The sequence below is a fragment of the Gobio gobio genome (genome assembly GCF_949357685.1).
Source record: "Gobio gobio genome assembly, chromosome: 9".
Taxonomy (NCBI): Eukaryota; Metazoa; Chordata; class Actinopteri; order Cypriniformes; family Gobionidae; genus Gobio; species Gobio gobio.
The window spans coordinates 7,704,930-7,718,747 of record NC_137115.1 but is presented as its reverse complement, the minus strand read 5'-3'; the positions used below and the strand labels follow the sequence as shown (position 1 = coordinate 7,718,747).

At 39.7% G+C, this 13,818-nt stretch overlaps 1 protein-coding gene across 2 annotated transcripts in view; it reads left to right on the top strand.

Annotated features, from left to right (window-relative positions):
- The window catches only part of ap2m1b (adaptor related protein complex 2 subunit mu 1b), a 34,323-nt gene extending 21,001 nt beyond the window's left edge, over positions 1–13,322 (top strand). For both annotated transcript variants that reach the window (XM_079825386.1, XM_079825387.1), the window contains exons 5-11: positions 465–600; positions 2,402–2,546; positions 5,870–5,992; positions 6,072–6,207; positions 6,307–6,404; positions 10,306–10,417; positions 11,600–13,322. In XM_079825386.1, coding sequence (XP_079681512.1) covers positions 465–600; positions 2,402–2,546; positions 5,870–5,992; positions 6,072–6,207; positions 6,307–6,404; positions 10,306–10,417; positions 11,600–11,734 — 885 coding nt within the window. In that variant the 3' untranslated portion in view covers positions 11,735–13,322. The remainder of the gene's footprint in view (positions 1–464; positions 601–2,401; positions 2,547–5,869; positions 5,993–6,071; positions 6,208–6,306; positions 6,405–10,305; positions 10,418–11,599) is intronic.
- Positions 13,323–13,818: the final 496 nt, after the last annotated feature.

Here is a 13,818-nt window from a genome sequence, read left to right as displayed (position 1 = left end):
GGATCACCACCATTAAGCTTCCGACAACTCTTTCAGTCTTTATTTAAAAAACATATTCCCTGAAAGGTCGAGTTATAATAGTTTGCAAGAGCCGATTATAAACACAGTGAGGCTTTGAAAGCGTCTTGTGAGCATCCCATTTAGAAGCTAAAAAAAGTCACGAGGTTATGTATTTTAAGATGTTGATATGAAAATATTTTGAGCTTGTGTTCATCACAGAACTTACTTAGTTTAATCAAAAACCTATTCAACAGAACAAACCCATCGACTTCAGGAGCCAGAAGTTCTTAAACGATAACTTGGTTTTGGCCTACAAAAGTGTCATCCCTGCAGCGCTTTATACCTCACATTTATATTTTTACTGATGTTTTCCCATGACGATGTATAATGTGTAATATATACAAAATATCTGGCTTGTTTTTTGGCTGTGCTAATGTTTTTTTCTTGCACGCTATACTTCTCAGACGAAAGAGGAGCAGTCTCAGATTACCAGTCAGGTCACTGGCCAGATCGGCTGGAGACGTGAAGGCATCAAATATCGCCGCAATGAACTCTTCCTGGATGTACTGGAAAGTGTGAACTTGCTGATGTCACCGCAGGGTGAGTGTGTTACTGTTTTCGAATGGCCAAAGAGTTATAGTAGATTCATGGTTGAGAATCACAGCACTACTCCTTTTACTATCATCCGTCAATTTGGAACGAAACTGCACGTGGGTGGATAAACGGATCGATGGATGGGCGGGTGGGTAGGTTGGGCATCTATGTAGCGATTTACACCCAAAGCTCTCTCCTCAACCACCACCAGTGTGTAGCATCCGCTTAGCTGATGCCACAGCAACCACAGAACAACGACGCCAGTGCACTCGCCACAGACCAGCTATTGGTGGACAGGAGAGAGAGAGAGAGTGTTAGAGACAATTCAGTGGATGGGGATTATTTGGAGGCCATGATTGATAAGGGCCAATGGAGGGAATTTGTCACTCACCTGTCACTATACTGGAGCATTAGGACCCACACAGACTACAGGGTGAGCACTAGGGATGGGTCGCGATTTTTTCGAATATTCGATTAGTTATTTAATTAAAGAATATCGAATAGTATGTGCGATTATCGTCCAAAAAAAATCCCCATGTTGTCGGTGCTGATGTGGTGCTGACGCGTTCATGTAACCAGAGGCGCTGCCAATAACGCTCCTAAAAGCTGCCAGTCAGCTCTCAGGGTGTTTTATACTGGACATGTTTGCTGCGGTCCGAGTCTGATTCTTCCCTCCGCCTCCGCAGTGTTGGTCTGGTTTCACACTCAATTTGAACCCTGGTGCGTTTGCGTTCATCTTACGTCATCACAAACGTGCACGGGCGTGATAGAAAACAGAACGCGGGTCAATATATTGGGCTTTTTTCAATTAATTTGGTGCTATTATGTGCAGCTGAGTAAACGACACTTGGGTTTACCGTATGTGTGTCGCTTGAAGGCGGCTTTGCTGCTTGCAAACAGACTCTTTTGAGGAGACGGTGAATTGCCATTAATTTGCTGCCCTGATTGCACTCTATGCGCGAATACACTGCAGGCTCGCTCTCGCGATCGTATCTCAGCTAAATCATCAACACTATCATCTCTTACGTGTATGTTATTGAACTAATGACATTGTAATCGGCTAAAACGCATGCGCTGGTTACTTTCTTCCAGAACAAGTGCGCACCCGAGTGTTGTTTGCACATTCACTTGAATCGTGGCTCAGCTCCGAGAGCAACCGAACTCCGGTTGTGTGTTCTCGGGTTCGGCACCTCAGTGCACACCAAGCTCTGTAGGTAAGCTTTCACATTAGCAATTTTTCATGCTAACCGTGCCCCATTCCGAACTAAAATGCCAGAGTAAAAACGCCCTGAGACAACAGAAGAATAATACATCGTCTCACGCGCACGCTGTAGACTTGTGGCATTTATCAGGCAACTTGGGTCGATGTCACATTACAGTCATTTGTTTCAGCATGCTACAATAATATGGCTTGAGTTGATATAGCCTATTCCCTAATGAATTAAACAGTTTGTTATCATACAGATTGAGAGTGTGAATGGTCTCTCTCCCTCTCTCTCTCTCTGTTTATGTGTGTAGCCTATACATGCGTGCATGCGGGGGAGGAGTTGCGATTTTCGAATAAAAATCGAATAATTCCCAGCGATCTTCGAATATCATTTTTGCTTGAAATGCCCATCCCTAGTGAGCACCCCCTGCTGGCCTCACTAACACCTCTTCCAGCAGTAGCCTAGTTATCCCAGGAGGTCTCCCATCCAGGTACTGACCGGGCTCAACCCTGCTTAGCTTCAATGGGCAACCAGTTTTGGGCTACAGGGTGAAATATCTGTGGTGATAGTGATTGCATTCTGTGCGTCTGTGTGTGCAGGTCAGGTGTTGAGTGCCCATGTGTCAGGGCGTGTGGTGATGAAGAGCTACCTGAGTGGGATGCCAGAGTGCAAGTTCGGCATGAATGACAAGATTGTCATCGACAAGCAGGGCAAAGGTGGCACTACTGATGACTCGGGCAAGAGGTGAGTTGGATGACACTTGTATGGAAATGTGTGGGATTCTGTGGTGAGTAAACCATTGAACAAGAGGGTTTAAAAAAAATCACACAAAAAAACTAATTTATTAATTGCCATGACTCTTCATAAGGTCAGAGTAGTGTTCTACATTTTAAAGTTTAAACATTAAATTTGTTTACTTTTTTAAATTAAATTTAATCTAGCACTGTCTCACAAACCTCGTGCAGTTCTATCATGAGCCCCTAGAGGTTCACAAACCCTAATTTGAGAACCTGAATTAAAAAAGTTAAGAGTTTAAAAGAGTTGAGGAGTGACACTGCACTGCTGATATTGCAAAAAATATATTTTTATATATTTTTCAATCCCTCCCCTCCAACCACCTGTCAAATTGTCATAGTTTTTAGTCACGTGACTGGCACAGAGGGAAAAACATTCACAGAACTGTAGCACAGACCTGTCAATTTCCATCTGTTTCAAGCTACAAATATTTAGATCACCTCTCAAAAACAAAGATATATGAACAGACTGCGAGTTGAGCATTAGCGATCTATATACAGCTCTTGCTGCAGTATTTCAATCACTAAAAACAGCAGGACATTCTAAAACGCTTAACGTGAAAAACACTTAACATGCCCTAATGTACTAAGATGGTAAATATTATAAGATCAAATGTAATATTCACTTTATTGATGATGCATACTGTATACAGGGAAGTGCATGAATTCAGAATATGAATATAAAGTGTTAAATTGTACGTTAAGAATTGTATTTATTATGGTTTTCTATGGGAAAATGCTTAACTTGAAACTTGAACTGTTCATATTTTGGGTTGATCTGTACATAGCAGGTGTGTACTGAATTTGGTCCTCTAATCTTAAGACATTAAGCCATATTAATCACTTTCTTTATAATGGTTTTCAATGGGAAAACACATTAAGTTAGGGTGTTGCATTCGTATTCTGTGTGCATCTGTATTGCCTGCATACTATATGCATCATCAATAAGGTGTGTACTGAGTTTGGTCTTTTATTTAGTATGTTCCAGTACAAACCTGGTGAGAATATCTAGTGAATCTTGCATGGTCTGCTAACTGTATATATATATTGCAGCTTTGTTATGCCCTCCAGGTGGGCATTGCTATAAGTATGTAATGTCTAAGAACAGGAATTCCTGACTAATAAAATCCCGTTGAATGTTTTGTTTTACTTGGAAGTGCGTCACATTGACTTTAAGGGCTAAATAATTTATAGCATATGCTATAGTCATATTTTGATTATAGCATCCTCCTCAGCATAATCTTTGATAAAGCCTTATGAGCACCCGGGAGAACAGAAGTGCTGAAAGGTAAGATGTGCCATGAAGTGCAGAACATTTGGACACAGTAATTACAGGAAGTCTCACATGGAGCAAATTCATTCCATTATGTTCTGTAACACACCGTCTTAGTCTAGCTCTCCCCCTGTTGCCTTTTGTGCTGGTAGGTATTTGTATCTTTACTGGGAAATGTTTTATTCTGAGGTGCCGTTTGTTTTAGCCTTTTATTTTTTTCCATTTTTTTCTGTTGATTTGTGTGCCTCTCTCCTCTCTCCCGCTGGACTTCAGTGAGTTGGGAGGCAGGTAGCGTAACTCTCACTCCGGACATCACCTGATCTATCACCTTCACTCAGTCCTGTCTTAGCCGTTTGTCAGCTGTCTTTGTGTCATGCCATCAAACATCTCAATAGAGCGGATCTTTTTGCATGGGATGACACTGCCTTTTCCTCCTGATGTGTGAGGAAGTATGTGAGTGAGGTGTTTAGCGCTCTAAGTGAAGGAGCTTAGCTTTTTCTTTAGTTCATTTGTCTTGTCTCATACCGACAGTCTTTCCCCTGTCTTGTTTTACTGAAGAACCTCTGACCTGAACTGATAGCCACTCTCATTAGAGTCTGTGTTATAGTTGATATCTTTTCTTGTGACCCCCTCAAACGCCTCCCCTCCTCGGCTCTGACCACAGCATAATGCTTTCTTTATTCTAATCTGGTATCGGAAAATCACAAACCTTGCAGTTTTGTTGTGGTCACAGTGCTAGAAGCAAACATCCTTCCCAACATAGTGGCAGTATAGAAGACATGATGTGCATTATGGGTAATAGAGGTTGGCGGTATGACCAAAATCTTGCATAGTCTACTAACTGTATATATTACACTATACACTACCATTCAAAAGTTTAAGGGTCATTTGATTTGATTTTAAAGAAATTAATACTTTTGTTCTGCAAGAATGCATTACATTAATCAATTGTGACAGTAAAGACATTTAAAATGTTACAAACTTTTCTATTTCTATTTAATCCTAGAAAATATAAAGCAGCACAACTGTTTTCAACATTGATAATAATAAGAAATGTTTTTAAACAGCAAATTGGCATATTCGAAAGATTTCAGAAGGATCATGTGAAACTGACGACATGCTGAAAATTCACCTTAGCATCACTGGAATAAATTACATTTAAGATATATTACAATGGAAAATAGTTATTTTAAATTGTAATAATATTTGGATCAAAATATCAAATATGATCAAAAAAATGCTGCCTTGGTGAGCAGAAGAGACTTTTTATCGACCCGAAACTTTTGAAATGGTAGTTATTTTTAATGAAAATGAAACAAAAATGGTTAAGAATAACACTTTATTTTACAATGTCCTTGTTACACATACTGTTACATATACTTCCAACTAGACCTAAATCAAACCCTAATCATAATTTTATAGTCAGTACATGTTATCAATTAATATTAAATGTAAAATGTACATAGTAATATTATCTAAAAAAGTACTCTGTAACAAGGACACCTTTAAATAAAGTAACCTGGTTTAGATATTAAATAAGACATGTTTTTGGATAATTCACTGAATGAAAGATACTTGATCTGATTTATTTTCACATTATTTGGATCTTGGACATATAATCAGTTATGTTATGTCACTAATTACTAATGTCACATTATAAGACACAAGTACACAAGACAAATTTGACTCTAAATTCTGATTGGATGAGCCACATTCAAATCTCAATGAATGCACCAAGTTGCAAGGTTGCTTGACAACGTAAACGATGTAAAGCCCGCTTTCACTTGTTTACTTTGCTTAAATACATAAAGTAGCCCTTCTCACCAATAGCTATCTAAATATATGTCTTGCGTTATATCAAAATCTCTACCAGTTGACACTTTTCTACCGTCATTCCGCCCACCCCTGAGTAGTCTGTGTGTGTTTGTGTGTGTGTGGTCTCTCTGCAGTCTCTGCTCATTGCTTCATTGTTGTGTTTATCTCCTCTGTGTCCTCTGCAGCAGTGGGAAACAGTCCATTGCGATCGATGACTGCACGTTCCACCAGTGTGTCCGTCTCAGCAAGTTTGACTCAGAGCGCAGTATTAGCTTCATCCCTCCTGATGGAGAGTATGAGCTCATGAGGTCAGTGAAGAGTGTGTGTGCGTGTATGACTGTGCTTTGTAACACATGCAAGCACACAATGACAGTGCCCTTGTCTCAGGTACCGCACCACTAAAGACATAATCCTGCCCTTCCGCGTCATCCCATTAGTCCGTGAGGTGGGCCGCACCAAGCTGGAGGTAAAGGTGGTGATCAAGTCCAACTTCAAGCCCTCCCTGCTGGCACAGAAGATAGAGGTGAGACTAATCGCAGAAATAACCTTCATTAGTCTTATGACTGATGGACGTGCTATATTGGTTGTACATGTTGTGTAAGTCACGTGTGTGTTTCTATAGGTGCGCATTCCTACTCCACTCAACACCAGTGGGGTTCAGGTCATCTGTATGAAGGGAAAAGCCAAGTACAAAGCCAGTGAGAACGCCATTGTTTGGAAGTACGGCTTGATTTTTTACCTCCAGCACCTGTACAAGTTCATTATCTTCATTTGCATCTGTTTTGGCAAATTTTTGCCCAGTGCTGATGGTGAGACATTTGTTTCAGGGATAAAGTAATCACTACTTGACAAGGTAAACAGGAATCAGGCCATTCTCACATTACCCTCAAAATGTTCATTAATTTTTTAATCAAAAATTAATGTTTTTTTACCCTTCTCCTTAGGGAGTGAGTCACTCACAAAAACATTACATTTTTTACTGACCCCAAAATAGATAGTGTAGTTATTTTTTATTGAAATGAAATTAAAGGGGTGGTAAAACACATTCTTTTGAAGGCTTGACTGTGTTTGTGGGGTGCACTGTAACATGTGTTCATGCTTCGTTTTAAAAAAAATTGCCTTATTTTTCATATATTTGACCTTTATTCTACACTGCTCTGTCCCTCCTTGTAAAACGGTCTGATGCTTTCCGGGTTGTATGAAGCCAGTCCCTCAAAAATACGCAGTGGGCTCAGATTGGTTAGCTGGCCCAGTGTGTTGTGATTCGCTAACCGCAGTGCACGTATGTCGGAAACGTCACGCCCCTTACCGGAGGCTGTGCTTTGGTCAGTGTTAGAAACAACGGCGTCAATAAAACCATATGAGCCTGAATCAGATCCAGAACATTTTAGTGAAGATGATCGAGCAGAACCTGTTCAGTCCTCAAGAGTAAAGACTGCGGATCTATAATGATCGCTACTGAATGGCACTTTAACTTTTGTATTTATAGAATGATTACAGCCAAATATCTGTCGCAAGAACTAACCCAAAACAAACACTAAGCACTGGCTTTAACTAGTAAGTTAGCCAAATCACACACAGAACCATGTTTAGCATGCCTGTAGATTACAATACATAAAAGCTCTAATCAAAGAATCATGTACACTAATGCCAAGTTTGCTGTTGAGATTTTAACGTTAGTGTTTGTAATGTTAGGTGTTCGTCGGATAACGTTAAGTATGAATGAGCATTTAACAAACTGGTTTGCAGAACAGCGTTGTCATCCTGTAACAACCTATTACAGGAAAACACATCGATGAAAAATAAATCAGACTTACAGGTTGTGGCCCGTAAATAGCTTCTGTTTGTAAATCCAGCTTTCAGGACAAGCCGTTGTGCATATCCTGTATTGAACTCGCGAAGTTTGTGGAAGTTTGTGTTGTCCTCCGTGAAATGTGCAGCGCGCGCGTCGTGCATCCACGCACCGGCAGTGTTTTTTTCACGCAGCTGACGTTGTGCAAATCCGGCATTGAAATCGCGAAGACGGTGGATGTTTTCCTCTGTTAGATGTGCTGCAGGGAGCCCTGCGCGCGCCTGATTCCCTGCTGACTCAAACACACGTGCATATAACATGCTGTATGTTAAACGCTCTGCAACGCACCCCCGTCCCTATGAAGGCTGAACAGAGCAAGTACCCCAGACCTGCAATCCAGATGAAAATAACAGCGTTTCCTCGGCATCGCGGCAACAACACTCCAGCCTAACTAACTTATACCACAACAGCGCCGCGATACAAAATGGCCTCACCCCCCCTTATTTAATATTCTCGGAGGAGGGGTTTATGTAAATATTGAGCCTGGTGATGTCAGCAAGCCCTGGAGGAATGTGTGTAGTCGCCTACTGGCCGTTTGCTGTAGTTCTTAGAAACTGATTTCTTTAAAAGCAAATATCTCCCTTTGCTTTAAACTTTGAACGTTGTAACTTTGCAGATGTTGTTTATGCTCAAGCAGCAACATTACACGTTAGCTAAAGTTAGAATAGTGAAATCGTGGTTTACCACCCCTTTAAATAAAAATGGTTCAGCTGAATGATTTTCTCGTGATTTGGAACTTGGACATATACTCAATACTGTTACAAATGAATGTCACATTATGCAACACAAGTACTCAAAACAAATTACAACACATTCGAAGCTGTTGTAAAATATCCACTATTAGTTAAAATCCATGTATCAGTTATAATCTCAATTAATGCGACAAGTTGTGTGGTTGCTTGACAGTTGTAAACAATGTAAAATGTTCCCGTGTTGTGCCTAACAAAATGTTCGGTTTCAAATCCCACTGTTTAGTTTTATCTTTCTAATGAATGAATGAACCTTTATTGCCCCGAGGGGAATTTGTCTTGCACTCAGTGGAGCCACATTGAACATATTAAGCACAAACAACAATAAATAACAATAGATAAATAGTAAAAGAAAAGACACAACAAACATCTAACCACATTGAGGACGTAAAGAATACAGAACATTGACATCAACAACAAGATCAACACAGTAATGACAGCGCATCAGTCCAGTAGCTAAAAATGCATAAAATTAAGTAAATAATAATTGGTAAAAGGTGCATATTTAAAATATCTATGTGCCTGAGCTTGATTTGTTCAGTAACTGTATGCTCCTTGGCACAAAAGATATAATGGCACGTTTGGTTTTAGTCCGGGGCATTCTGAATCTACGTCCAGAGGGCAGGGGGGAAAACTCTGAAAAAAGTGGGTGGGATGGATCATCCAGTATCCTCAGGGCCAGATTGAGGGTATACTGTTCGGTGAGAGTAGTTATGTTTTTTATTTCGGATCCAGTGATTTTCCTGCCCATCTTAGTCACCCTGTCCAGCATGTTTCTGTTTTGGACAGAAAGAGCACCCCCCCCCCCCCCCAGCACTGGATGGCGAAAGTCACCACACTCTGAATAAAAGTTAAATAAAACGATGTCAGAGTTGTGGTGTCTGCTTTAAAACTGCGCAATTTCCTTAAAAAATGAAGCCTTTGCTGTGCTTTTGAGTATCGTGCCAATGTGTTAGAAGACCAGGTGAGTTTGTGATCAATAATAGTGCCTAGATACTTATACTCCTCCACTGTCTCAATGAGTGTCCCATGAATAGTGATAGGTTGCAATGGAGGGGGCCTTTTCCTAAAATCAATCACCATTTCTTTTGTTTTAGACACGTTTAAAATAAGTGAATTTTGATTGCACCAATCATGGAAATGGTCAACCTCAGACCTGTAGTCTTGATCACTGTCTGTTAAAAAACCAACTAGTGCAGCATCATCTGCAAACTTAATTAGTGAGCAGTTGGAGTGGTGGCTAACACAATCATTAGTGTATAAAATAAATAACAATGGTGATAAAACCCATCCTTGTGGCACACCCGTGTTTGTAATGATGATTCTAGAATGACTGTAATCTACTGAGTGAAGATTTGATGAAACCAAACATGCTTCATTCTTGCTTTAAGACGTATTGAACTGCTTCATCTGTGAAGGAAAACCTGAAAATAGCATATCATTTTAAGTTTGTGATTTCCAGCACCATAAGTCAGGGAAATAATTGTATTTATTCCATCTGTCTGTACAATAATAAATAGGATCACTTTAAAGCTATTCATTCCAAGGAATGGTACCTGAAATAAGTGAGGAAACGGCAGATTTGATGTACATTATGTACATTCAAGTGTAACGGATAATCAAACAAGAAAAAATGTAGAGCGTGGACTTTCATGCATCAGTTGTTGATTGGATGTTGAGATATGGCAATGGCGCTCAAAAGTGTAGGCAGAGGTGGGTTAAGTGACTACACGATTGCAGAAGTCCTAAATAAGTTTTCACAAGAAGATCCAGTTACGATATTTTGATAAAAATGATGAGGTTAGTTTTCTTAAAAAATGAAATGTACATGAATGAATCTTTCACACTAAGATCTATAACATGCTTTTAGAAAATAGGGTGAATTTTCATTTCATGTCCACTTTGAAATGATTATAGAAATACTTATGAGAAACTAGCAAAGCCATGTGAATTCATTGATTAAAAAGGTGTTGAATATCCATGACCTGTGAGCTGATTTTCATTGTTCGTTCTTTTTTAGGATCAAGCGAATGGCTGGTATGAAGGAGTCTCAGATCAGCGCTGAGATTGAGCTGCTACCCACTAATGACAAAAAGAAGTGGGCTCGCCCACCCATCTCCATGAACTTTGAGGTCAGCTTGAATCCCTGAAGAGCCCCAACCTCTTTCACACATGCAGGCATTGACATTAAACACACTTGTTCAGGATTTTCTACAATTATTGTACAACAGCATAGTCTCTAAAACTGGACAAAACTGTTTTTAAAGGTTAGTTCACCCAAAAATTTAAATTGTCATGAATTACTCACCCTCATGTCGTTCCAAATCCGTAAGACTTTCGTTCATCTTCAGAACACACATGAAGATATTTTTGATGAGATCTGAGAGCTTTCTGTCCCTCCATTGACAGCTACGCAACTACCACTTTGACGCTTCAAAAAGTTCATAGAGATCATAAAACTAATCCAAACGAATTGAGCGGTTTAGTCCAAATTTTCTGAAGAGACAGATTTAATTTACGCTTTTATTTACATGTATACATTCATCAACTCACACATCAGTTGTGGTAAACGGAAGCTCATTTTGAGGTTTGTTTGAAGTTTAGTTGAGCGTCTGTTTATGTTCGCAGAGCAATATTTATATGTGAATAAAAGCTTATATTCAATCTGTACATCATATAGAGTGATCGAGTCTCTTCAGAAAATTTGACTAATCCGCTCAATTCATATGGATTAGTTTTATGATCTCTTTATTAACTTTTTGAAGCGTCAAAGTGGTAGTTGCTTAGCTGTCAATGGAGGGACAGAAAGCTCTCAGATTTCATCAAAAAGATCTTCATTTGTATTCTGAATATAAACGAAAGTCTTACGGGTTTGGAACGACATGAAGGTGAGAAAATAATGACAGAATTTTTATTTTTGGGTGAACTATCCCTTGAAGTGGCACATCTGTTTAACAATGTTTTGGGTAACACGCATACAAACTTTTTTAACCTAACATGCACTAACAATGAACAATACACATCTTTTATTAACCTTTGTTAATGTTAGTCAATAAAAATTGGTTCACAGTGCATTAAATTATGCTAACAGATACAACATTTGATCTTAAAAATGTATTAGTAAATCCTGAGATAAACATGAACAATGAACATTACTTCTACAACATTGGTTATTCTTCGTTAATGTTAACTAATGAGACCTTATTGTAAAGTGTTACCTTGTTTTGTTTAGAAATTCTGTCTTTAGATGGATGATTTTCTTTAGGTATTCTCTGTTTAACTAAGCTAAGTGTGAATTCTCTTTCTCTTTGCAGGTACCTTTTGCTCCATCAGGACTTAAAGTGCGCTACCTGAAGGTCTTCGAGCCGAAGCTGAACTACAGCGACCATGATGTCATCAAATGGGTGCGTTACATCGGCCGCAGCGGCATCTATGAGACCCGCTGCTAACAGCAGCCCCTCCGTGAGGAGGGGGGAGAGACGTAGACGAATAGATGGGCGGGATGAACAGAGGACGAGGAGAATGGAGTTATTCATTGTCTCACTCTCCCCTCCCTCCCTCAACTTTTTATACGGGGCTCTGTTCACTACGAAAACATCCACAAAGGGAAGCACTAAAAGAACATCCAAAACATCACAAATTAAAACAAACGTGTCCTTCGGAATAAAACGTAGTTTATCTGCGATTATAAAAATAGTTTATCCTCATGAACCCCCTCCACTTGCTTTGAGATGATGAGATGTAAACCCCCACTCATTTCTCCTTTCTAATTCTTCCACAACATGCATTCCAGACCCTCAGTCCCCATTGAATCCCAGCTAATGTGGGGCCCTTTTCATCGCGTGATTAGCGCTGAACCTGTGTTCCTGCTCACAGGCGCTATCAGTGTGGCCATTTCCTGCTCCTTAGTCCCTGTTTGCTAATCTGGACCCTGGAAGCATTACCCTTCATGCTTCATTTTTGTAGTGGTCCCTCCTAAGAGTATTGGTTAGGTATCGTCCACGTTCTTGTCCTCAGTGAACCGGTGTAAATGTTAAGCCAATGGCCCCACGATGTTCTTGAGCGTAAGCTTTCCATTGTCCATAAAAATGGTTTTACGTACGCAAGTTACCATTTTGTCTTAATTTTTTTGTCTTAATATGAACTAATTTCTCAATGTGACCAAAATGAGGTGCGAGGATGTTTGACTTAAAGCAACAAATCGTACTAATGCTTAAGTCCAGCTGTCTGTGTGCGTATACAATGCTATATACACTGTAACAAAACCACCACGCCGAGTTTTAGCTTTCATTTGGTGTCATATAGTGACTGGTGTGTACCTGTGTGGGTCAGGGGTCCCCAACATCTCTCAGGGACTTTGCATTTGTGTGCTTAGCGTTCTTTCCGTGTCACACGTTAACTTTCATCATCATCATCTACCACTTTGTTTACTTGACTGAAGTTTACCGGCTGAGTTTGTCAGTCAGCGAAATCTCTCCGTGCATTTCAACATTTCTCCTGAGATTAGTTCGCCTGCAAATGTAACTTCAAAAAGACGATTTCACTAAATACTTAAGAGAGGGGCTGTAATATTAGGGAGTCCCTCAGATTGTTTCTAGGGATGATCTCTAAACCTCTTTCCTTAGTCCTGATCTAAGGCAGGAGATTTTGGAGATGTCAAAACATATAAGCCGTGTCTGCCTTTAAGGTCTAGAACACCGTGCTCTCTCCTTTCATGTGCATGAAAACTTCACTCCGCGGAAGACGCCGGAGGATTTATCTTAATGCGAAGGCATTTTGGTTGTACAGCACAGAGATGGAAGCACAGTTTGGACATTTGTGCTATCTACTTTATGTTTTAGGCAACACTACAAACTCGACCCTGCAGATTTAAGTGTGCATCATCTTAAATACTGTGGTCATAAACTTACACCGTCTGACCTCAGTGTGTTTCAGCTCTGAGAGATGATGAGGCTCCTTTTGCAGTGTATCGTCTTCATTTGGTAACTTTGTGACTGTTGTCTTAATCCTAATAAAATGTGTAATCAATTACTCTTAATGGAGTTAGTGTTTTATTTTAATACATTACATAACATTTTTCCTTTTAAATAATGTATTCAAGTCTTCTCTCAGTCATTGTCATAATTGACAATTACGAATTCTTCATTAAATGTTAGGTTTGTATCTACCCAAGAATGTGAAACTAGATATCTATGCAAAAATATCCATTTGGAGGTTTACTATCGACTCTTTCTGGAAGTTTTATGGATGGGTTTAAAGGTGCTGTATGTAAGTTTTGACTGTACTAAAGCATACAAATACCATCATGTGTTTGCAGATATTTAGGAAACATGCTGAGTTCACATACTCGTTTTTCTGAAAAACAATGCTACTGTTATTTTACTTTGAAATGTGTGTTCCGTGTCAAAATGTCTGTTTTTGTTTTGCTCTGTGCCGATAACGCACATTGCCAGTTTACCCAATAGTATTTCAACACCACAGGTGGCCAGTTGGCATAAAACATAGCGTATTGTTGCCATGGAAGCCAGAAAAC